Source organism: Salvelinus fontinalis, chromosome 29 (assembly GCF_029448725.1).
Source record: "Salvelinus fontinalis isolate EN_2023a chromosome 29, ASM2944872v1, whole genome shotgun sequence".
NCBI classification, from domain to species: Eukaryota; Metazoa; Chordata; class Actinopteri; order Salmoniformes; family Salmonidae; genus Salvelinus; species Salvelinus fontinalis.
Window position 1 is genome coordinate 34,033,175 of NC_074693.1, and position 22,500 is coordinate 34,055,674.

The 22,500-nt window shown below is 45.4% G+C and overlaps 2 protein-coding genes across 2 annotated transcripts in view; one reads left to right on the top strand and one right to left on the bottom strand.

The window, feature by feature from the left end:
* Positions 1–7,328: 7,328 nt before the first annotated feature.
* Positions 7,329–20,009, bottom strand: LOC129827871 (FACT complex subunit SSRP1-like). Its single transcript, XM_055889117.1, has 18 exons — positions 19,915–20,009; positions 19,237–19,318; positions 18,151–18,336; positions 14,681–14,786; positions 14,291–14,484; positions 13,982–14,082; positions 12,629–12,758; positions 12,367–12,470; positions 12,053–12,181; positions 11,654–11,878; positions 11,480–11,552; positions 9,803–9,935; positions 9,549–9,591; positions 9,338–9,470; positions 8,970–9,137; positions 8,519–8,616; positions 7,975–8,170; positions 7,329–7,836 (listed from the first exon to the last, which is right to left on the bottom strand). Exons 2-18 carry the CDS (start codon positions 19,288–19,290, stop codon positions 7,780–7,782), a joined length of 2,130 nt encoding a protein of 709 aa, XP_055745092.1. The 5' UTR covers positions 19,291–19,318; positions 19,915–20,009; the 3' UTR covers positions 7,329–7,779.
* Positions 20,010–22,346: 2,337 nt separating this feature from the next.
* The window catches only part of LOC129827287 (cardiotrophin-like cytokine factor 1), a 16,618-nt gene continuing 16,464 nt past the window's right edge, over positions 22,347–22,500 (top strand). Inside the window, exon 1 of the mRNA XM_055888014.1 lies at positions 22,347–22,359. Coding sequence (XP_055743989.1) covers positions 22,347–22,359 — 13 coding nt within the window. The remainder of the gene's footprint in view (positions 22,360–22,500) is intronic.

Consider the following 22,500-nt stretch of genomic DNA (forward strand, 5'->3'; position numbering starts at 1 on the left):
GAGAGAGAGAGAGAGAGACAGAAAGAGAGAGAGAGAGAGAGAGAGACAGAAAGAGAGAGAGAGAGACGGAGAGAGAGAGAGAGAGAGAGAGAGAGAGAGAGAGAGAAAGAGAGCGAGAGAGAGAGAGACAGAGAGAGAGAGAGCGAGACAGAGACATAAATAGAGAGCGACGACATAGGATTAACTGAGGTCTCTCTCATTAATGACATTTTTGTGAAAGGGAAAACCACAAGTGATCATCATACAGGAAATGACTCAGCGTAGACAGATAAACATGCACGTACACGCACGGACACAAAAGTGTGTCTTCACATTAGTGAAATTATAGATATATACGCACACAAAAGTTTGAATTATGGTGACCTGAGGCAAGGAGGAGTAGCAGTCATTTTCGGGATCTCTGATGAACTTGGTAATTTGGAGAGGACACGCTGTCTTACCTACCAAGGGGAATCCCTCTGGGTCGGAACCACACGCTATCATCCTGGTACCCCTCGCTTTTAAAAACCACCCCCCTCACCTTACCCACCCCACCCAGCCCCTTTTAATAACCACCCTTCCTATTCTGACCCCACTCTACAACCACTGTCTCTACCCTGCCCTGCTATCAACTAACATTAGAATTCACTCTGAAACAAACGACCCCTGCTTGGTTAAACTGGATCAATGCATATGTAAGCAGTAGGAAAAGCACTAAAGGTTCCTCTCTTTGTTTGAACAACTTTCTGCATCCAGGATGAGGTTCCGATAAGTGTGTTCACCTTCTGACCCCACACTCATGCTCAATCAGCCGTCTGAACGGTCTGGCTCTCTCTTCTCTAATTCTGAAGGCGAAGACTATTACCTCCCACTATGATGACCACATAATAACGTTATTGTAACGTTGAATAAATGATACATCTGGAAATGTTCATCTATGTGGCACATGAACCGAACAAGATTGTAGACCTTCCTGTAATATCTATTATCTCTCTCAGTACAGCCACTAATGCCACACTTTCTATAACAAACTCAATTAAGAGAAGCAATCTTTTGATCTGTGTTAAAACGTATCAATAGCAGAACGGCAAGGATCAAATTACAGAACTTCTGATCCTTTTTTGGGGGGCTAAGTCCCTGACTTACGTATCTTGAACCACCTTTTACAAAACTTGAAATACAAATGTCCTCAGTGAATACAAAACTCAGTGTTAAGTATTCTGTTCACGGAGTATAGCACATTGTATCAGGGGCGCAACTTTGGTTTTAGAAATGGGGGGGACATAATATCTATTTATACTGTGTATATACACTACCGGTCAAAAGTTTTAGAACACCTACTCAGTCAAGGGTTTTTCTTTATTTTTACTATTTTCTACATTGTAGAATAATAGTGAGGACATCACAACTGTGAAATAACACATATGGAATCATGTAGTAGCCAAAAAAGTGTCAAAATATATTTTAGATTTTAGATTCTTCAAATAGCCAGAGTGTGCAAAGCTGTCATCAAGGCAAAGGGTGGCTACTTTGAAGAATCTCAAATATAAATTATATTTGGATTTTCTTAACACTTGTTTGGTTACTACATGATTGTGTGTGTTATTTCATTGTTTTGATGTCTTCACTATTATTCTACAATGTAGAAAATAGTAAAAATAAAGAAAAACCCTTGAATGAGTAGGTGTTCTTAAACTTTTGACCGGTAGTGCATATATTTTTTTATCCAATTGTACAAACACTCCAACAGCCTACCCGACCGCTGAGAGGCGTCCGCATGGTCCTAAAGTACAACGTTACCATGTTTTGTATCACATTCCAATGATAAAACTGGGGGGGACAAAAACGCAATTTCAGAATGTGGGGGGGCATGCCAGCCCCGTCCCTAGTGAAAGTTGTGCCCCTGCATTGTCTTCATCAGAAGAGAAATGTGTGCAATAGTGTTCAACGTTTCCAGCAATCGGTAAATACTACTGCACAAAATTCTAAATCACCCCGTCAGTGTCATACCGTGTACGATATATAATTTTTACAATATTGTGGACATACAGATGCAGAAAATGGGTTACTTCTACATAACTTTGCGTTACTCCTCTTCGACATTGTGACCTTCCACTATAGACCATTGCTTCGATGTGGATTTTTTTTACGCTGCTGCTACTCGCTGTTTATTATCTATGCATAGTCACTTCACCCCTACCTACATGTACACTGCTGCTACTCGCTGTTTATTATCTATACATAGTCACTTCACCCCTACCTACATGTACATATTACCTCAAATTACCTCGTCTAACTTGTACCCACGCACATTGACTCGATACCGGTACCCACTGTATATATAGCATTGTTATTGTTATTTTATTGTTACTTTTTTAAACTTTAGTTTATTTAGTAAATATTTTCTTAACTCGTTTTAAAAAACTGCATTGTTAGTTAAGGGCTTGTAAGTAAACATTTCACGGTAATGTCTACACCTGTTGTATTCGGCGCATAAAATGTGATTTGATTTGATTGAGGCCTATAATTTCATATCAGTTGTGTTCCTCCATTGTGTACACCTTTCCTTATTTCTATTGTGGATTGTGTTTCTGTGCAGTAGTCTACAAAACTATGAGCAAACCAGCCTTTGTATTGAATACATGGAATTGGATGTGCATATTTTTAGTTTGAATTCTTTTACCAGGAATAATACACTACATGACCAAAAGTATGTGGACACCTGCACGTCAAACATCTCATTCCAAAATCATGGACATTAACATGGAGTTGGTCCCCCGAAGACATGGATGTCGATGAAGGCAGCCCTCCGCACCTCTCTGATTCAGAGGGGTTGGGTTAAATGTGGAAGACATGGATGTCGATGAAGGCAGCCCTCCGCACCTCTCTGATTCAGAGGGGTTGGGTTAAATGCGGAAGACATGGATGTCGATGAAGGCAGCCCTCCGCACCTCTCTGATTCAGAGGGGTTGGGTTAAATGCGGAAGACATGGATGTCGATGAAGGCAGCCCTCCGCACCTCTCTGATTCAGAGGGGTTGGGTTAAATGCGGAAGACATGGATGTCGATGAAGGCAGCCCTCCGCACCTCTCTGATTCAGAGGGGTTGGGTTAAATGCGGAAGACATGGATGTCGATGAAGGCAGCCCTCCGCACCTCTCTGATTCAGAGGGGTTGGGTTAAATACGGAAGACACGTTTCAGTTGAATGCATTCAGTTGTATAACTGACTAGGTATCCCCTTTTCCCTTTCCTTTGCTTCCTCAACAGCCTCCACTCTTCTGTGAAGGCTGTCCAATAGATGTTGGACATTGCTGCGGGGACTTGCTTTCATTCAGCTACAAGAGCATTAGTGAGATTGGACACTAATTTTGGGCGATAAGGCCTGGCTCTCAGTCAGCGTTCCAATTCATCCCAAAGGTGTTCGATGGGGTTGAGGTCAGGGCTCTGTGCAGGCCAGTCAAGTTCTTCTTCACCGATCTCGACAAACCATTTCTGTATGGACCTCACGTTTTGCACGGGGGCATTGTCATGCTGAAACAGGAAAGGGCCTTCCCCAAAATGTTGCCTCAAAGTTGGAAGCACAGAATCGTCTAGATTGTCATTGTGTGCTGTAGCGTTAAGATTTCCCTTCACTGGAATGAAGGGTCCTAGCCCGACAATGAAAAACAGCCCCGGACCAATATTCCTCCTCCACCAAACTTTACAGTTGGCACTATGCATTGGTCAGGTGGCGTTCACCTGGCATCCGTGAAACCCAGATTTGTCCGTCGGACTGCCAGATGGTGAAGCTTGATTCATCACTCCAGAGAACGTGTTTTCCACTTCCCCGGAGTCCAATGGCGGCGAGCTTTACACCACTCCAACCGATGCTTGGCATTGCACATGGTGATCTTAGGCTTGTGTGGCTGTTCAGCCATGGAAACCCATTTCATGAAGCTCCCGACGAACAGTTCTTGTGCTGACATTGCTTCCAGAGGCAGTTTGGAACTCGGTAGTGAGTGTTGCAACCGAGGACAGACGATTTTCACGCACTTCAGCGGTCCTGTTCTGTGAGCTTGTGTGGCCTACCACTTTGCGGCTGAGCCGTTGTTGCTCTTAGACGTTTCCATTTCACAATAACAGGGCAGAAATTTGACGAACTGACTTGTTGGAAAGGTAGCATCCTATGACGGTGCCACGTTGAAAGTCACTGAGCTCTTCAGTAAGGCCATTCAGATGCCAATGTTTGTCTATGGAGATTGCATGGCTGTGTGCTCGATTTTATACAACTGTCAGCAACGGGTGAGGCTGAAATAGCCAAATCCACTAAGTTGAAGGGGTGTTCACATACATTTGTATATACACTGCTCAAAAAAATAAAGGGAACACTAAAATAACACATCCTAGATCTGAATGAATGACATATTCTTATTAAATACTTTTTTATTTACATAGTTGAATGTGCTGACAACAAAATCACACAAAAATAATCAATGGAAATCAAATTTATCAACCCATGGAGGCCTGGATTTGGAGTCACACTCAAAATTAAAGTGGAAAACCACACTACAGGCTGATCCAACTTTGATGTAATGTCCTTAAAACAAGTCAAAATGAGGCTCAGTAGTGTGTGTGGCCTCCACGTGCCTGTATGACCTCCCTACAACGGCTGGGCATGCTCCTGATGAGGTGGCGGATGGTCTCCTGAGGGATCTCCTCCCAGACTTGTACTTAAGCATCCGCCAACTCCTGGACAGTCTGTGGTGCAACGTGGCGTTGGTGGATGGAGCGAGACATGATGTCCCAGATGTGCTCAATTGGATTCAGGTCTGGGGAACGGGCGGGCCAGTCCATAGCATCAATGCCTTCCTCTTGCAAGAACTGCTGACACACTCCAGCCACATGAGGTCTAGCATTGTCTTGCATTAGGAGGAACCCAGGGCCAACCGCACCAGCATATGGTCTCACAAGGGGTCTGAGGATCTCATCTCGGTACCTAATGGCAGTCAGGCTACCTCTGGTGAGCACATGGAGGGCTGTGCGGCCCCCCAAAGAAATGCCACCCCACACCATGACTGACCCACCGCCAAAACGGTCAATGTGGAGGATGTTGCAGGCAGCAGAACGTTCTCCACGGCGTCTCCAGACTCTGTCACATCTGTCACATGTGCTCATGTGCTCAGTGTGAACCTGCTTTCATCTATGAAGAGCACAGGGCGCCAGTGGCGAATTTGCCAATCTTGGTGTTCTCTGGCAAATGCCAAACGTCCTGCACGGTGTTGGGCTGTAAGCACAACCCCCACCTGTGGACGTCGGGCCCTCATACCACCCTCATGGAGTCTGTTTCTGACCGTTTGAGCAGACACATGCACATTTGTGGCCTGCTGGAGGTCATTTTGCAGGGCTCTGGCAGTGCTCCTCCTGCTCCTCCTTGCACAAAGGCGGAGGTAGCGGTCCTGCTGCTGGGTTGTTGCCCTCCTACGGCCTCCTCCACGTCTCCTGATGTACTGGCCTGTCTCCTGGTAGCGCCTCCATGCTCTGGACACTACGCTGACAGACACAGCAAACCTTCTTGCCACAGCTCACATTGATGTGCCATCCTGGATGAGCTGCACTACCTGAGCCACTTGTGTGGGTTGTAGACTTCGTCTCATGCTACCACTAGAGTGAAAGCACCTTGCTAATTAGAGTGAAAGCGTCTTGCTAAATGCCTCTAATTTCCACCTGTTGTCTATTCCATTTGCACAACAGCATGTGAAATTTATTGTCAATCAGTGTTGCTTCCTAAGTGGACAGTTTGATTTCACAGAAGTGTGACTTGGAGTTACATTGTGTTGTTTAAGTGTTCCCTTTATTTTTTTGAGCAGTGTATAATGTACTTGATTTGATGTGTATGAAATTGTTTGGTGAAATATGCATAAAAGGAGAGTAATTATGCACCTTATTTTGCCCATAATTATGCACCTTTGAATAGCTATACTTCCAATGTTGATCAACATGATTTAATGACTGCAAAGAAAATGTATTGATCTTCTAGGATTTTTTTAAAGACAGACCAACTCCGTTGTCTGCTTGGACTCAAGAGATAAGTACGGTTGCGTTAGTCTTTTTGCAGGCAGTCGGGCTCCTTTGATTAACCGTTAAGCAATTTTGACGGTATAATAGTTTTGATGAACGCATTTATGTTCTGAAAAGGCTACGACATTTTTGAAAACACAAAAACTGTGTGAGAAAGGAAGAGTGCGTACTTGGGTAGAAAATAAGTGTTTATCCTTATCTGCCCCTGTGTAGTGTTCCATCTAATATATATTGAACAAAAATATCAACTCAACATGCAACAATATTACTGAGTTACAGTTCATATAAAGAAATCAGTCAATTGAAATAAACTTGTTAAGCCTTAACCTATGGATTTTACATGAATTGGCAGGGCCGCAGGCATGGGAGAGCATAGGTCCACTCACTCTTTTTTTACCACAAAAGGGCTTTATTACAGACAGAAAATCTCCTCAGTTTCATCAGCTGTCCGGGTGGCTGGTCTCAGACGATCCCGCAGGTGAAAAAGCCGGATGTGGAGGTCCTGGCTGGCGTGGTTACACGTGGTCTGCGGTTGGATGTACTTCCAAGTTCTCTAAAACGACGTTGTAGGTGGTTTATGGTAGATAAATTAACATTAAATTCTCTGCAACAGCTCTAGTAGACATTCCTACAGTCAGCATGCCAATGGCACACTCCCTCAAAACCTGAGACATCTGTGTGCATTGTGTTGTGTGAAAAAAATTCACATTTTAGTGTGGCCTTTTATTGTCCCCAGCACAAGGTGCACCTGTGTAATGATCAATCAATCAAATGTATTTATAAAGCCCTTCTTACATCAGCTGATGTCAAAGTGCTGTACAGAAACCCAGACTAAAACCCCAAACAGCAGTGATAATGCTGCTTAATCAGCTTCTTGATATGCTACACCTGTCAGGTAGATGGATTATCTTGGCAAAAGGAGAAATGCTCACTAACAGGGATGTAAACAAACTTGTGCAAAACATTAAGAAATAAGCTTTTTGAGCATATGGAACATTTCTGGGATCTTTCATTTCAGCTCATGAAACCAATGCTTTACATGTATATTTTAGTTCAACTACATATTCTAGGTGTGTGTGAGAGTTTGTGTTCCTGAGGGTCTTTTCAGGGTATATAATATGAGACCTGTCTCAAGGGGGTTAAACCGACATCTCCTCTACTTATTAAAGATATTCATGGCCCCATTCCAGTACTCCTAAATGGCTTCCTGTGCTTTGTCCTATCGCCTCTTAAATAATTTAATTTCCTTGAGGACTTAATTTCCTCAAGCTCCCACAAACAATCACAAAGATTTTATTACAAAAGATTTATTAATTCTGTCTGAAAACAAAGAAACAAACATGACATGGTAATTAAACAAAATTAAAATGTAAAAAAAAAAGTACAGAATTACAGTTCTTCATTTCTCTAAACAGGTCAAAAGGACAGGCACCAAAAAAAAACAACCTCAAGACTGAAGACCCCTGCATGTCTCAGTGCTATTAAACTACAACCATCCCCATGGGGCGAATAGAATAGAACCCAGTAGAATCATGGGTAATGTAGTACATAATTCACTTTGTAAGAATGTGTGGGACAGAGAGAGTACAAGTTATTGGTCCATGTAACGCTTAGAGTGTGTGTATGTGTGTGAGCGTTGTATGATCTGCAGGTCTTTGTGCACTTGTCACTGTGTAAACTTGTCCAAATGTTCCCTGTTCGTTCTGTCATCAGAAGCTCCAGCGAGGCCCCTCCCCCTCTCCTTAGTCAGAGTCCACCTCAGAGCTGGGGGGCGTGGTCATCACTTCCTCCTCAGACTCCTGAAAGAGCAAGAGAAAGACAAGTCTTCACTATGATAATCCCGTAATTTCATTTTAACGAACGCTTTGATCATAATCTATGAAAATGGCTACACAAATAAAGTTCTTCCTATTGCTGCCATGGTGACAGTGCAATACCTTGCCCTTGGGTTTGCCTTTGGCTTTCTTGGCCTTCTTCCGTTCACCCTCAGACGAACTCTCCTCGCTGGAGATAAACTCTCGGCTCTTAAAACTGTCGTTCCCTCCTTGCTCCTTTTCTTTCTCTCCTCCGTCAGACTTCCTCTTCTTGCCTCCTGCCTTCTTGTCTTCCTTGCCTCCTGCCTTCTTGCTCTCCCTAGTGGAGAAACGGAAAAGGGACATGTACGGTCAAAGATGGGCGGACGTTTGTGCGCATGTTAAAAGCAAGGTTAGAGGTGTGTGTTTTGAGCGCTTGTAAGTGTACCTGGTCGTGGGCGTATCTGATGTTCACGGGTGTGTGTGTGTCAGAGGAGGCTGGTGGGAGGAGCTATAGGAGGACTGACTCATTGTAACGGCTGGAATGGAATCAACGGAACGGCGCTAGACAGGTGGTTTCCGTATGTTTCAAACCGTTCCATTTATTTCATTCCAGTTATTACACGGAGTCCGTCCTCCTACAGCTCCTCCCACCAGCCTCCCCTGGTGTGTGTGTGTGGTCTCGTACTTCTTGGCGGGTGTAGAGGAGCCTCCACCGCTCTCTCGGTATTCCTTCATGGCTTTCTCATAGTTCTTCCTAGCCTCCTCTGCTTTCCTGTCCCACCCCTAGCAGAGAGAGACCCTTTGTTATCAATCTGTTTTCCACAGTTCGCTAGGAGGACAATTATTTTATTCAAAATGCCCATGGAGCACAGTGGAGGGCACTCAACACGAGTTGAGATGCAACCCAAAAAACAAGACCAGGCGCAACGCTCACTCACCATCAAAAACATTGTTTAATTCAAGCAGCTACTACATTTAAAATGTAATAAATAGTTCCTTAATAAAATGTCTTTAAGTGGAGGACATTTGAATAAAAAATGCCCCCCCTCAATAAAAAAATAGGAGAAAGAGGGAGGAAGAAAGAAGAGCAGAACAGAGGAATAAAAAGACATGAGGAGAGCAGATAAAGCCCTCACCTCTTTGTCGTCCTTCCCTATCTGTTTCCACATCTCTCCGGCCTTCTTGGAGATCTCCGTGATTGAGATTCCGGGGTTTTCCGACTTGATGTGCTCGCGGCTAGAGTTGAGCCACAGCATGTAGGAACTCATCGGCCTCTTGGGGGCGTTGGTGTCCTTCTGCTTCTTCTAAAATACACAGAGAGAGAGAGAGAAACATGAGCACACACTCATATCACATGTGCATAAATATAAACTATTTAGGTGCCTCCAGAGGTCAATACGAAGGTATATTTATCTCCGATACAATAAACATACATTTTACTCTTCACAACTTACTCCGCTCCCATTCCCCTTGCTCCTCCCCCTTCTCTCTTCCTCCCTCTCACCTCTTTGCGTGGCTTCCTCTCCTTCCTCTCCTTCACTACCTTGGCCTTCTTTGCAGGTTTATTCTTCTTTCCCTCGTCATCGCTGCCATCACCTCCGCTGCCGCTGTCGCTCTCCGACGCGTTACTGTCATACCTGAGAGAGAGAGGAATACTGTTAGCGAGAGAGAGAGAGGAACTGAAGTGGGCAATGGATGAAGGGGGAAAAACTCACTCCTCAGCAATATCACTCTCCTCCCCAGGGTTGAAAGACTCATCTAGTAAAGAGAAGAAAAAAGATCACTAACACAGCTGCTCTGTTGGAAATTGAAATCTCTCACAACAGCCATACATTCCTATGACGTTTTTAAACCCATTAACGTATGAACGAGTCCCTTTGAGATCTCCTATTAACGAGGCGCTGACTGGCAACGGGAGCTGTCACTCAGCGGTCCGGCCACCCTATTGGCTGCGGGAGTCGTCACTCACCGGTCTCCTCGTCCGAGTCGTTGCTGCCGTCTCCCTCCTCTCTGATCTTGCCCTCAGCCTTCATCCTCTCCAGGTAGGCATCGTGCTGGTCTTCATCGGAGTCACTGTACTCGTTGTTCTTACTCTTCATGCCCTGTTTGGGGGGGGAAGCAGAGTCAGACTACACTACCCATGATGCTCCAGCAAGGCCATGCATCTCTCTCTTCCTATGGACAGCAGGTTAAGGTACAGGGGCTGTGTTCCAACACTTTACAATGGCTTCCTTTTCTTACCTCCTTACCTTTAGGACTACTCCTAAGATAAAGTGAGACCAGGGAAGAAACTCAATTGCATTTCGTTGATTCCTCGCATCCTCTCTCTTTGCCTCCCTCTCAAAGCCCATTGGATGAGAATAATGACTGTATATATGAATAGAAAAAGCCATCGATCACGCGACGCCATTCATTCCTATGTAAAGACTCGGTAGCACATTGAAGCCAAATGGAGTCGGGTTAAGATGGCGTCTCATGGAGACATAACATGCGCCGTTTGAGCTACTCCAGGAAGTGACGTTGCAGGCTAGCTCAGTGCTGCCCCCTCTCATTTAGTAACTCCAGTTGAAGGCCAACCGGGGTACAGCAGTCTGCCATTATCTACTAAATTATCCTTTTATCTTCTTCTGTGTGGGATTTTACAATAATCGACTCAAGGACATACATCTGGTGTATTAGAAGTCATTTTTGGCACCATGATTGGTGAATGTTTTTTTGTTTTTACAAGAAGATCGACCACGAAGATGCTATTTTTTACATTCACTATAATGGGAGATCGTGTTTTCTGCAAACTATGCCTGCAGTACCACAGTCAGCCTTGAACTCCACGGCTTCAATGAGGGAGGGGGCAGTCATTCTCCCCTGGATGAGGTCAGAGGTCCCTCCCTGCTGACCTTATAATCCAAGAGGTTTTGAGGAGGCGAAGAGAAAGGACGCGAAGAATCAAGGAAACGCAATTGAGATTCACCCTAGGTGAAAAGCTTAGGAGCTAGACAAACAGGAGGAAGTGGAGGACAGAATCATTTGTAGTTCTTGACCATTCGGGTGACCCCAGGGTAGTCGCTTTGTTACCATGGCAACTCCTTCCCAGGGCAACGAAGTGGGCCGTTGACGGACAGAGCGGGCTATGTTTATATTACCAGAGAACATTATGGGTGAAAAATCAGGACTTCCTGTATTTGGTTTAGAGGACGTGTTTTGTCTTTCAGTTAACACACTGCAACACCTCAGGCAATACATTAGTCAAGACAACGCAGGCAACCAACCACACACACACACACTCCCTTTTTCACACACACGCACTCTCCGACATCTCTAGGTGTCTCAGCATAATCATAAACCGATTAGTAAATCATTTATGGCCATTCACAGCAACCAATCACCATGATTAGAATGGTAGCACCCTCCTCTTCCCCCCCATCCAACACACAGACACGCCCCCCTGCCCACCACGCGAGCAGTAACCACAACAAACCAAAAAAAAACAAGACACCCCTCCCGAACCCCCGTAACCATACCAACCTTCTTCTTCAGGAGTTCACAACAGACACACAAGAAAAAAGCAAAATCCGTCAATATTTCTTAAACGCATCTCGGAAGAGAGTCAAATGTATTTCCACCACAGTAAACATCTCCTCAAGGTTACCTCCTTGAATCCTCGGTTCTTGATGTTGAGCTTCTTGGCGTTTACAAAGTCAAACAGCTTCCCGTACTCCTCCCTGTGATGGACAGAGGGGAAGAAAAAGGAAAAAAACAGAAACCGCTCGTCAGGCAAAGAATCTACACGGTTGTGTGTCCGTTTCCAAGTCCCTCTCCGTACCTCTCTATGCTGCTGAAGGTGAACTGGTTCCCCTGCTTGGTCTCCACCTCGAAGTCGAAGGAGCGCGTGGTGGTGGTGCCTCTGGCGAAGTTGACACAGGAGATCTCCTCGAAGCGCAGGTGGACGGGCGGCTTGTGCACGTAGATGAAACCCCTCTCCAGCGGGTAGAGCAAACCGGACTGGGCCTTGTAGGAACATGTTATACACTGGGCCCCTGGGGTGTTCCTACAGGGGAGAGGAGGGGAGGGAGACTCAATTAAACGCACGACAAAGTGCTTTATAATGTAGTTCTTACAAAAGAGGAACTGTTGGAAGCACCACGGGGTTTGAACTTTAGCGAGAGGAGGAACATTGGTGTGTGTGTGCGAGTGGTTCCGCAAGCGCGCGGGTTCTCTTTACCCCTGGAAGTTTCCGGGCACGGTGATCTTCCTGTTGACCAGAGCCTTCATCACTCTGCTGACCATCTCATAGAGAGAACCTGACATGTTCTTCGTGAGCTTCCCTTCATAACGCTTCTCCACCTCCTCCCTACGGAAAAAGAGGAGGGAGAGGGGGAGAGGAGGGATGGTAGAGGGAGAAAGAAGGGAAGGGCGCAAAGAGAGGGGGAGAGAAACAGAAAATCGGATTAAGGGATTCTCACCACCCGACAATACGAGTTAATTGTTCGTCTCCCATGTGCTGTTGAGCTGCTGTCGTTGATTTCTCCCACTCACTCGCTCATGTTGAGGGTGAGGCAGAGCTCCTCCTCCTTAGAGAAGAGCAGGATGAGGAAGTGGTAACGGGTCTGTCCCTGCTTGATGGGCGGGTCCAGACTGATCTATAGACGGAGGGACGGAATGTGAATCGAAGAGGCTGACACGGCGTTTGACGTGAGCACGACTGCATTCACACTGTATTGTCCACGTGTTTGGTGCCGAGCGCAACTTAATACAGTCGACTGTCAAGCACTCACCTCAATCAAACACACACACTTACCACAAAGAACATCTGCCTCTGATCCTTGTGTGGTAGCAGGAAGAGACGCAGCACAGTGGTGTAGGGGATCTTGTAGTCAAACGTCTTACCATGGAGGTGGAGGAAGGCGGGGTAGATAAGGATATCATACCTGACACACAGAGAGAGAGAAGAAAGTCGGTGAACGAGGGCAAGAAAGAGAGAAAGCCCTTTGATCAAAGTAGGTGTTAGTCTTGTAGTGGTAGTACTGAGTGACCAAGTGATATTTAGTTTTTTGGGCGGTTTTTAAACAACGAATTGACTGACGTTGGTTGAATTACTTGAATTCCATGAAGTTTTTTGGGGGGGGGATGTCCAACAGTCTGTTTCTCTAGAGAAATCAAATCATTCACGAGAGAAATCAATTCAAGAACTGTATGGAACTCTGGGCTGAAGGGAGTTTTAATTTTCTCTAAGCAAATATTTAACCTCGTTCGGCACAGAAATGTGGTAATTAACTACAATGACCATAACTCATGGCGCCTGTTTTTTCTGTCTCGGATAGAGACGGATGAGAGGGGAAGAGGTGAAGCGATTGGTTTCACTCACACCAGAATCGGTCCAAAATAAGCCCAATGCGTTTTGGACCTAAGCTTGTCGCCTGCCTTGTCGCCTTTGGGTCAACGACTCCCTTTGTTAGAGCGGAGACATGAGCATCTCCTCATTATATTCAGATCTCTGGACAGATACATGTTTACGCCTGCTACGTTATGTTAGATATACAAAGACTGTATGAGAGAGGAATGTACACAACACAATGAGGAGAGAGACAGAGACTGTTCAGGAAGTTATATCTTATCTACTTTGAAGAACTAGTAGGATGACTAAAGACAGTACAGTATGGGGGAGAACAATGTTAGATGGCCTGGCTGACTGCTCCTGGCTGACTGCTCCTGGCTGACTGCTGAGGACTTCAAGGAATGAGAAATAATAAAGTCATCAAATAAAAACTAAGTAATAAACACAACTGAAATATTGTGTTTCATACCCAAAGTGGACTTGACCGAGACAATGGAAGAGTTTTGGCAATTGACTGTTCACTATTTTTGGTTTTGGAATTTCCATTAAAATCATTGTAATGTCCTTATTTCATATTGCATTTTTTTTAAATGAAAATGTAAAAATAAAAAACAAACCGTGATTGTTTTATAATCAAACAAACCGACTTCAAAAAACATTAATCGCTCAGCTCTACTTGTCCGTGGTAGTTATTTGGAAGGGGGAACGTATTAAGAACAATTTGCGGATCAATCTGGTTTACGTAGAGTAACGTTATATAAAGTAATGACGGCTAATACTGATGAATAGTGGTTCGTGGTGCTGATGTCACAGTACCTGCCCCTGGGTGTGAGGCACTGCAGCTCTTTGAAGACACACACAGCATCTCCTGTAGCCTGGATCACATCTGCCTTAGACAGCACATTCGCGGCAAACGCCTGACAGACAGGAAGGAAGGGAGGGTTTAAACAGGAATAACATCAATCACTGCATCATTGATGTTGCTGTGAAAATAACCGTTTCTGAGTACAGAACAGCTGTAGTGGTAAACCATCTGTTGGGGTAAAGCCAGTAAGGCACTGATGACCACCATTCAACCAGTTAGTTCTCTCCCTGGTACAGGTCCGGTAGTAGAGCGTGGGTTACCTCCACGGGGTCTGCCCCCTCGTCTGCGGGGCCGGGGGGGACGTAGAAACGGACCTCCATGAGAGAGACCTCAGCGTCATCGTTCTGGTGGAACTCCAGCGTCACCTCGTTCTTCCCTGTGGCACACTGGGACACGCTGGCCAGGGGGATCTCAAACACGGAGCTGTCATTCACATCAAATGACAACAATGGACCTGCGGAGGGCGGGGGGGTTTAAAGACTACAGCTCCCACAATGCACCTCAACATAGCTGGAGAAATGCTACAATGAACGCTTCAAGAGAGATAAAAAATATGGTTATGAAAACATCCAATAGGAAACTATATAAGGATTAGATCCTCTGCTGGTGTCGTGTGACGGGCGTTTAGAGTTTTAGAGGGTGTTGTTTACCAGAGAATTTAGCAGTGCCCCAGTTCCAGCCCTTCACACACATGTCCTTCTCTGTCAGCTCCACCTTGTAGTTGGCCTTGAAGAACTCCGAGATCCTCTCGTAATCCTAGGAGAGGGTGAAGTGTGGTGGAGGGGGAGAGAGGAGGAGATGTGTAGCGGGGGGAGAGAGGAGGAGATGTGTGGTGGAGGGGGAGAGAGGAGGAGATGTGTGGCGGGGGGGAGAGGAGATGTGTGGCGGGGGAGAAGAGATGTGTGGCGGAGGGGAGAGGAGATGTGTGGCGGAGGGGAGAGGAGATGTGTGGCGGAGCGGAGAAGAGATGTGTGGCGGGGGGGAGAGGAGATGTGTGGCGGGGGGGAGAGGAGATGTGTGGCGGGGGGGAGAGGAGATGTGTGGCGGGGGGGGGGGGGGAGATGTGTGGTGGAGGGGGAGAGGAGATGTGTGGCGGGGGGGGGAGATGTGTGGCGGAGGGGGAGGGAGATGTGTGGCGGGGGGAGAAGAGATGTGTGGCGGAGGGTGAGAGGAGAGATGTGTGGCGGGGGGGAGAGAGGAGGAGATGTGTGGCGGGGGGGAGAGAGGAGGAGATGTGTGGCGGAGGGGAGAAGAGATGTGTGGCGGGGGGGAGAGGAGATGTGTGGCGGAGGGGAGAAGAGATGTGTGGCGGAGGGGAGAAGAGATGTGTGGCGGGGGGGAGAGGAGATGTGTGGTGGAGGGGGAGAGGAGATGTGTGGTGGAGGGGGAGAGGAGATGTGTGGTGGAGGGGGAGAGGAGATGTGTGGCAGGGGGGAGAGGAGATGTGTGGCGGGGGAGAGGAGATGTGTGGCGGGGAGAGGAGATGTGTGGCCGGGGGGGGGAGAGATGTGTGGCGGAGGGGGAGAAGAGATGTGTGGCGGGGGGGAGGAGATGTGTGGCGGGGGAGAGAGGATATGTGTGGCGGAGGGGGAGAAGAGATGTGTGGCGGGGGGGAGAGGAGATGTGTGGCGGGGGGAGAGGAGATGTGTGGCGGGGGGAGAGGAGATGTGTGGCGGGGGGAGAGGAGATGTGTGGCGGGGGGAGAGGAGATGTGTGGCGGGGGGAGGAGATGTGTGGCGGGGGAGAGGAGATGTGTGGCGGGGGAGAGGAGATGTGTGGCGGGGGAGAGGAGATGTGTGGCGGGGGAGGAGATGTGTGGCGGGGGAGGAGATGTGTGGCGGGGGAGGAGATGTGTGGCGGGGGAGGAGATGTGTGGCGGGGAGAAGAGATGTGTGGCGGGGGGGAGGAGATGTGTGGCGGGGGAGAGAAGATGTGTGGCGGGGGAGAGAAGATGTGTGGCGGGGGGGAGGAGATGTGTGGCGGGGAGAAGAGATGTGTGGCGGGGGGGAGGAGATGTGTGGCGGGGGAGAGAAGATGTGTGGCGGGGGAGAGAAGATGTGTGGCGGGGAGAAGAGATGTGTGGCAGGGGGGAGGAGATGTGTGGCGGGGGAGGAGATGTGTGGCGGGGGAGAGAAGATGTGTGGCGGAGGGAGGAAGAGAGAACGTGAAAGAAGAAAAAGTGAGTAGAAAGATGTTCTCAGTTAAATCCTTAATGCCCCACTAGTCTGAAACTAAAAAACACACCCCCTTTCCTGCCCCTCTCCCTTCCTCCCCCTTGATGAGGGGGCTAATTCATCAAAGCTCAATTATGGCCCCTTCTGCCGCTCGGCCCCCTGGGACGCTGGAGGTGAATGTAATCCGTCCGCTCCCTCCCTCTCCGCCGCTTACAATCAGCCTGTTTATTTATCCTGCAGGCCCGATTAGAACTGGGGCGCACACACACACACACACACACACACACACACACACACACACACACACACACACACACACACACACACACACACACACACACACACACACACACACACACACACACACACACACACACACACACACACACACACACACCTCAATCACTTCCACATGTGTGTGAAGGACAGTGTGTGTGTGAGAGAGACAGTGTGTGTATGTGAGAGAGAGGAAAAAGAGTGTGTGGGAAAGAGAGTTTATGCACCTGGGTATCAGCTTGTCTGTTGGGTTATTAGAGTGTGTGAGAGCCCACAGTCTGTGTGTGTGGGGGGGTGTGTGTGTGTTAGACAGCGAAAGAGAGACTATACGCCAAGCTGTGTGTGTGTATAGAATATCAGATCAGTGTGTTGACAGCATCTGTGCGTGTGTTTGTGAAGATGTATGAAGGCATTGTGTTTGTATGTGACAGGAGATGTATACAGATCTAACTGTGTTTCCATTTCAGACTATATACTGGATATAAATCTGTGTGTGTGTGTGTATAATGACTGGCCTGTAACTGTGTAAAGACAAACATATCAGTGTGTGTGTGTTCCTGCTGTCCTCATCAGCCCCTGTGTTAAGAGCGCCGTCTCTCATTACAGCTTTGGCAGAGTCAGGTTGCTTACCTCACACAACCATAATAACACTCATCCCAGCCATCCCATCCACTATGCACACAATTAATATATGCATATGCACAAAACACCAAACATTCCCAATCCTCCACCCCATAGTTGTTCCATTCCACCAACCCTCTCCCCCTAACTAGGGAGGCTCACAATTGGCCCGGCGTTGTCCGGGTTACGGTTTGGCCCGGGGAACGCCGTCATTGTAAATAAGAATTTGTTCTTAACTGACTTGCCTAGTTAAATAAGAAAAAAACTAATATGATGCTCCCATAGGATCACCAGGGTGCTATGCATTAGCAGACACCGTAGCAAAGTATTTCGCAACAGAAAACGAAAACAAGCACAAGATGGTCCCTCCCCGGCTTTGTTTCCGTTTTGTGCCTCGTGAATACAACCCAGTTATGGCTCACACCGTCGAGTCCTGATCAACACAAAGCAAACTCTGTTAAAGAGCGGTGCGCTTCACAAGTAGTACCAAATTAGCAAACGGATGGCTCGTGATACGTGGATTTCAAAACTCGCCGGGGCACTTCACCCCTCCTAAATCAAATAAATGATCATTACTTTTTGAAAACAGACATTCAAAGCATTGAGAATGCATGGGGAGTGGGGCCGAGGTGGTGTTTAACCAGTGGAACATGATATAGAAGGTGAACACATCAAACTGACAGGCTGGCTGCTCCACTAACCTATGTTTGAATTCCTCACCAGTGACAGTGTGCAGGATAATAAACAATGACATCATTGTCTGAACCACCACAGTCAGAAGAAACCATTTTCAAATACACACTGATTAACCTCAGGAGACCAGCCTTCCTTCTCTCCCTTTCCAGCAGCACTGGTAAGGCTAGATTATACACACATCCACACGCACATCCACTCTTGCACTCACTCAACCAGGCACACAACCTGAGGAACAGATGAACAAATGTATCTGAAAGCTCACCCACGGAAGTCTCACGAAGAAACACACCACACAGACGATCACAAACATTTTCAGACAAATTTTCTCAGTCGTTCACATACCACTGCCTCACCGTGTCTCTGAAGCCGTCATATTTGTAGACATGTCCGGTGCTGGTGGCCAGCTTGATGCCGTGTCCCAGGCATACACGCCTCCACGTGGCCTGAGACAGCTCTGCTGCCGGGATGTTGTCCACCTTCCCAGTCTTACTGCTCTTATACACCAGATTCTGCTTACTGAACCTCAGACGACCGTCGTTCTGCGGGGAGTCACCACTCACACATAAATACACTTAGGCTATTGTTATAGCCAAACTTGATAGTAGCTAGATGTTGAGTTATGGTTGGTTCCAGTTCGTGGTAATTTATTTGTACATCAATTACAACACGGTTCCTTCCAGCATTAAGGATAAAAAAAAACATTAGCTGACATGGGCTAGTTGATCTGGACATTTCTAACAAGATATATATATATATATATATATATATATATATATATATCTATATATATATATCTATCTATATATATATATCTATCTATATATATATATATATATATATATATATATATATATATATATATATATAGATAGATATAGATATATATATATATATATATATATATATATATAGCTCTCTATGGTGTGCAATGACTAACAGGACAAGAGGAACTGATGATGCACTACCCAATTAGGCGGAAGGATGATCCCCAAGCACCCCGCAGTTTGGGAACCACTGATTTACACTACCAGATTTTCAAAGCAAAGACAAAGCAAAGACTTCACTCTATGGTCCTTTAAAACCTACCTTTGTCAAATATTGTGTGCTATAGCTTGCAAATAAACAAAATGTGACTGGGTGCCAAAATAAGAAATGAAGTCTGCTTCAAGTTTTGTTTCCTTCCTTCCTAGTATCTGATACCGGTATCATGACAACCTTAATATACATGCTACCCATGTGTACTTCAATCCTGATCCAGGAGACCCACAAGGTGTGGAGACCCACAGGCATGCGTTTTACTTTCATCCTAGACAGGACTAACACCTGATTCATCTAAGTACTGGGCTACAACAAAAGCCTACACAGCATGGGGCTCTCCTGGACCTGGTTAGTTAAGACACTGATGGTAGACGGCATAATGAGGTAAACTAGCTACTGACCCAGGACCCCTTGGATTCCTGGTAGATCTCGTTGAACTCAAGCGTGTCTCCCATCTCTGCCTCCACAAGAAGTGATGTTCAACTGAGTACACAGAATAAAACAATGTCAAACAATTAGTTAGCAACGTTATTAACTTGCAGAGGAGCCCAAGTTGTAATAGCTAACTAGCTAACATTAGGTAGCAAGCTAATTCCCTTGAGAGTCAACATGTGAGTGTTGACATTTCATTTACTATAGAGCGAACTACGCGTCAAATTAAAACATGTAGTTAGGCTAGCTAGCCAATAACAACCATGTAAATATTTAGCAAGCTAAGTTAGCTACAAGTAACAACTCAATGTGGGTATAAAAGCTTAGTATTGAGAGAACAACAATATGCAAATTGGAGCTAACTAGCTGCTTTCTTTGTGGCAAGAACATGCCGATACTAGCCATTTAGCTACCATAGTTTGTTGGCCATTCGTAGCGATGTGGCTAGTAAATGGATGCCAGTGTGGCTAGCATGTTAACGTTAGCTGGCTAGTGATTATGTAGCGTTTATTCGCTAACTATTTGACTCCAGTAGGTCAATAATAGCTAGGCCAATGTTACTGGTCTCATTTGTTTGGTTTTATACACATCTACTTCGAATCCGCTACATTCGTCCCTGGATAAAACGAACAAACTTGATGTCTTACTGTCAATGTGATGAGGAGACCTCGCTGTTTCCCGCGTGAAGCATCAGCCCAAGAGCCGACGTCACCGGAAATAATCCCTACTACTTTTGAATTTACTTCCGTTTCGTTCTAATTTCCAAAAAGTAACACTTTTCAAAGGTGTTCTGCCGACTCGTGTAGGTCTTTCGTCTGACACTCACATAAACAACTTGGCCTAGAAATAGGTGAGAATTGTTTAATACGAATGATTTTAGTCATTAATTAACCTAGGCCTACTTGTCTCCTGTTATGAAATTCAAATAAACCTCTCATAGTTGTCAGAACTGCATGCAATAGCTGCTCACCTCCACTAAGGGGTGCACGCAGCAGCCTGTTGTTAAAAGATGCGTGAGAGGTTCTCCAATTGAATTGCTAATTTGTGACGATGGATGGTGATGAAACTACAAGACTCCCCACCAGTCCTGTCCAATATAGCCTTCTGTACTACTTTGGCACAGAAATTACGCTAATAGGTTACTGAAATCCTGTAAAAGCTTTGTAAAATCCTGTTGCCTTGTTCCAATATCAACATACCATGACTACTACCATGAGCAGACGCATATCAATGTTTTGACAATAATTAAATATTAGTTTTGAAATTGTTAGATTTAACATATTATTCTCTCTCTGTCGCTCTCTCAATTCAATTTCAATTTAAGTGCTTTTTAATGGAATGGGAAACATATGTTTACATTGCCAAAGCAAGTGAAATAGATCATAAACAAAAGTTAAATTAACAATAGAAAATGAACAGTAAACATTACACTCACATTTCAAATGTCATATTATGTACCAAAGGGAAAATAAATAAACACAAATATAGGTTGTATTTACAATGGGGTTTGTTCTTTGTTCTTGGGCTCCCGAGTGGCGCAGTGGTCTAAAACACTGCATCTTGGTGCTAGAGGCGTCACTACAGACACCCTGGTTTGATTCCAAGCTGTATCCCAACTGGCCGTGATTGGGAGTTTCATAGGGTAGTGCACATTTGGCCCATCGTTGACTGGTGTCGGCCGTCATTGTAAATTAGAATTTGTTCAAGAGAGAGAACTGACTTGCCTACTTAAATCAAAGTACAATCTAAATAAAATAAATCCCTGGTTGCCCTTTTCTTGTGGCAACAGGTCACAAATATTGATGCTGTGTTTGCACACTGTGGTATGACACCCAATAGATATGGGAGTTTATCAAAAAATGATTTGTTTCCAAATTCTTTGTGGGTCTGTGTAATTTGAGGGAAATATGTGTCTCTAATATGGTCATACAGGAGGGCAGGAGGTTAGGAAGTGCAGCTCAGTTTCCACCTCATGTTGTTTGCAGTGTGCACATAACCCCCCCCCCCCCTCTCTCTCTCTCTCTCTCTCTCTCTCTCAATTGTTCTCTCTCTCTCTCTCTCTCTCTCTCTCTCACACACACACACACACACACACACACACACACACACACACACACACACACACATCAAACGCAGACCACACTATGGGTACACAATGGCACATGTTGACTGACAGGTGGAGGTGAGAGAAGGAGATCAGACTAATCTAACTGTCAATAAAGCTAATGCCAATTGAATGAATGTAACACAAAGGAGAAAGTTAGGAGTGGAGCAGGCAAACATTCACATAGGCTAACACACGCACACCTAAATACACAATGACCACACACATACAAACGCATCAGGCTCTATTCATAGAGCCCATTCACTCAACTTCAATTCAAATAGACTGTTTTAATTCGCTGAGGTAAGCCTATATGCCATTGACATAGGCTAACATGTACAAATATCCTGATGAAGCATGGAACGAATGAAATAACAATATGTTTGATGAAAAGGAAGAATCACAGAGATAGAAATTAGTTGTGACAAGTTCGAGTCTCGTGCTTCCAACGACTCCTTCAAGTTTAGCCGATGCGTCAACTTGGTGAATCACCGGGAGAATAACTAAAGAAAGGAGGAAAGGGATGGGAGGGGGGCAGAAAAAACTTTCACCCTCCTTACAAAAAGCCTCCGCCGTCAGTCAGTCTGTCACACAGACCACACACCCGTCAAGTCTGCGGACCGTCAAAGTCAGCCAGGCGGATTTTGTGCGCACACCTCGGCTTTTATAAACAGCGACCCACCGGTAGAATTCGGCGTTAGCGATGTTTTTGATCAATTCACAAATGTTTAATTAGAGAGAGTGTAAAGTTCCATGGACATAGGATTCAGAATGTTTTTTTTCAAGAGAAGATACTTCAAGTTAGACTAATCAAGGAAAAATGTAAGTTTATGGAGAAAAGTTTTGAAAAGGTTAAATCAACAACAGAGATACGAATTCATCATTACGGAATTAGTCCAGTAATCTTTGGAGAAAGTCTGGGTGATTTAATCAGTGCGCGCCGAAAGGAAATAAAGGATATTGCGAAAATTAAAAATGCATTTTGAAGGTAAGTCCCAGTAAAAATGATCACGTGTAAATATCTTCCACAATAACATTCTTATAAAAATGTGCATTTATTTATTATAATGATGATTATTCTAATTATTATAGTAATTGTTATTATTATTGCATATTTAATATTTGAATA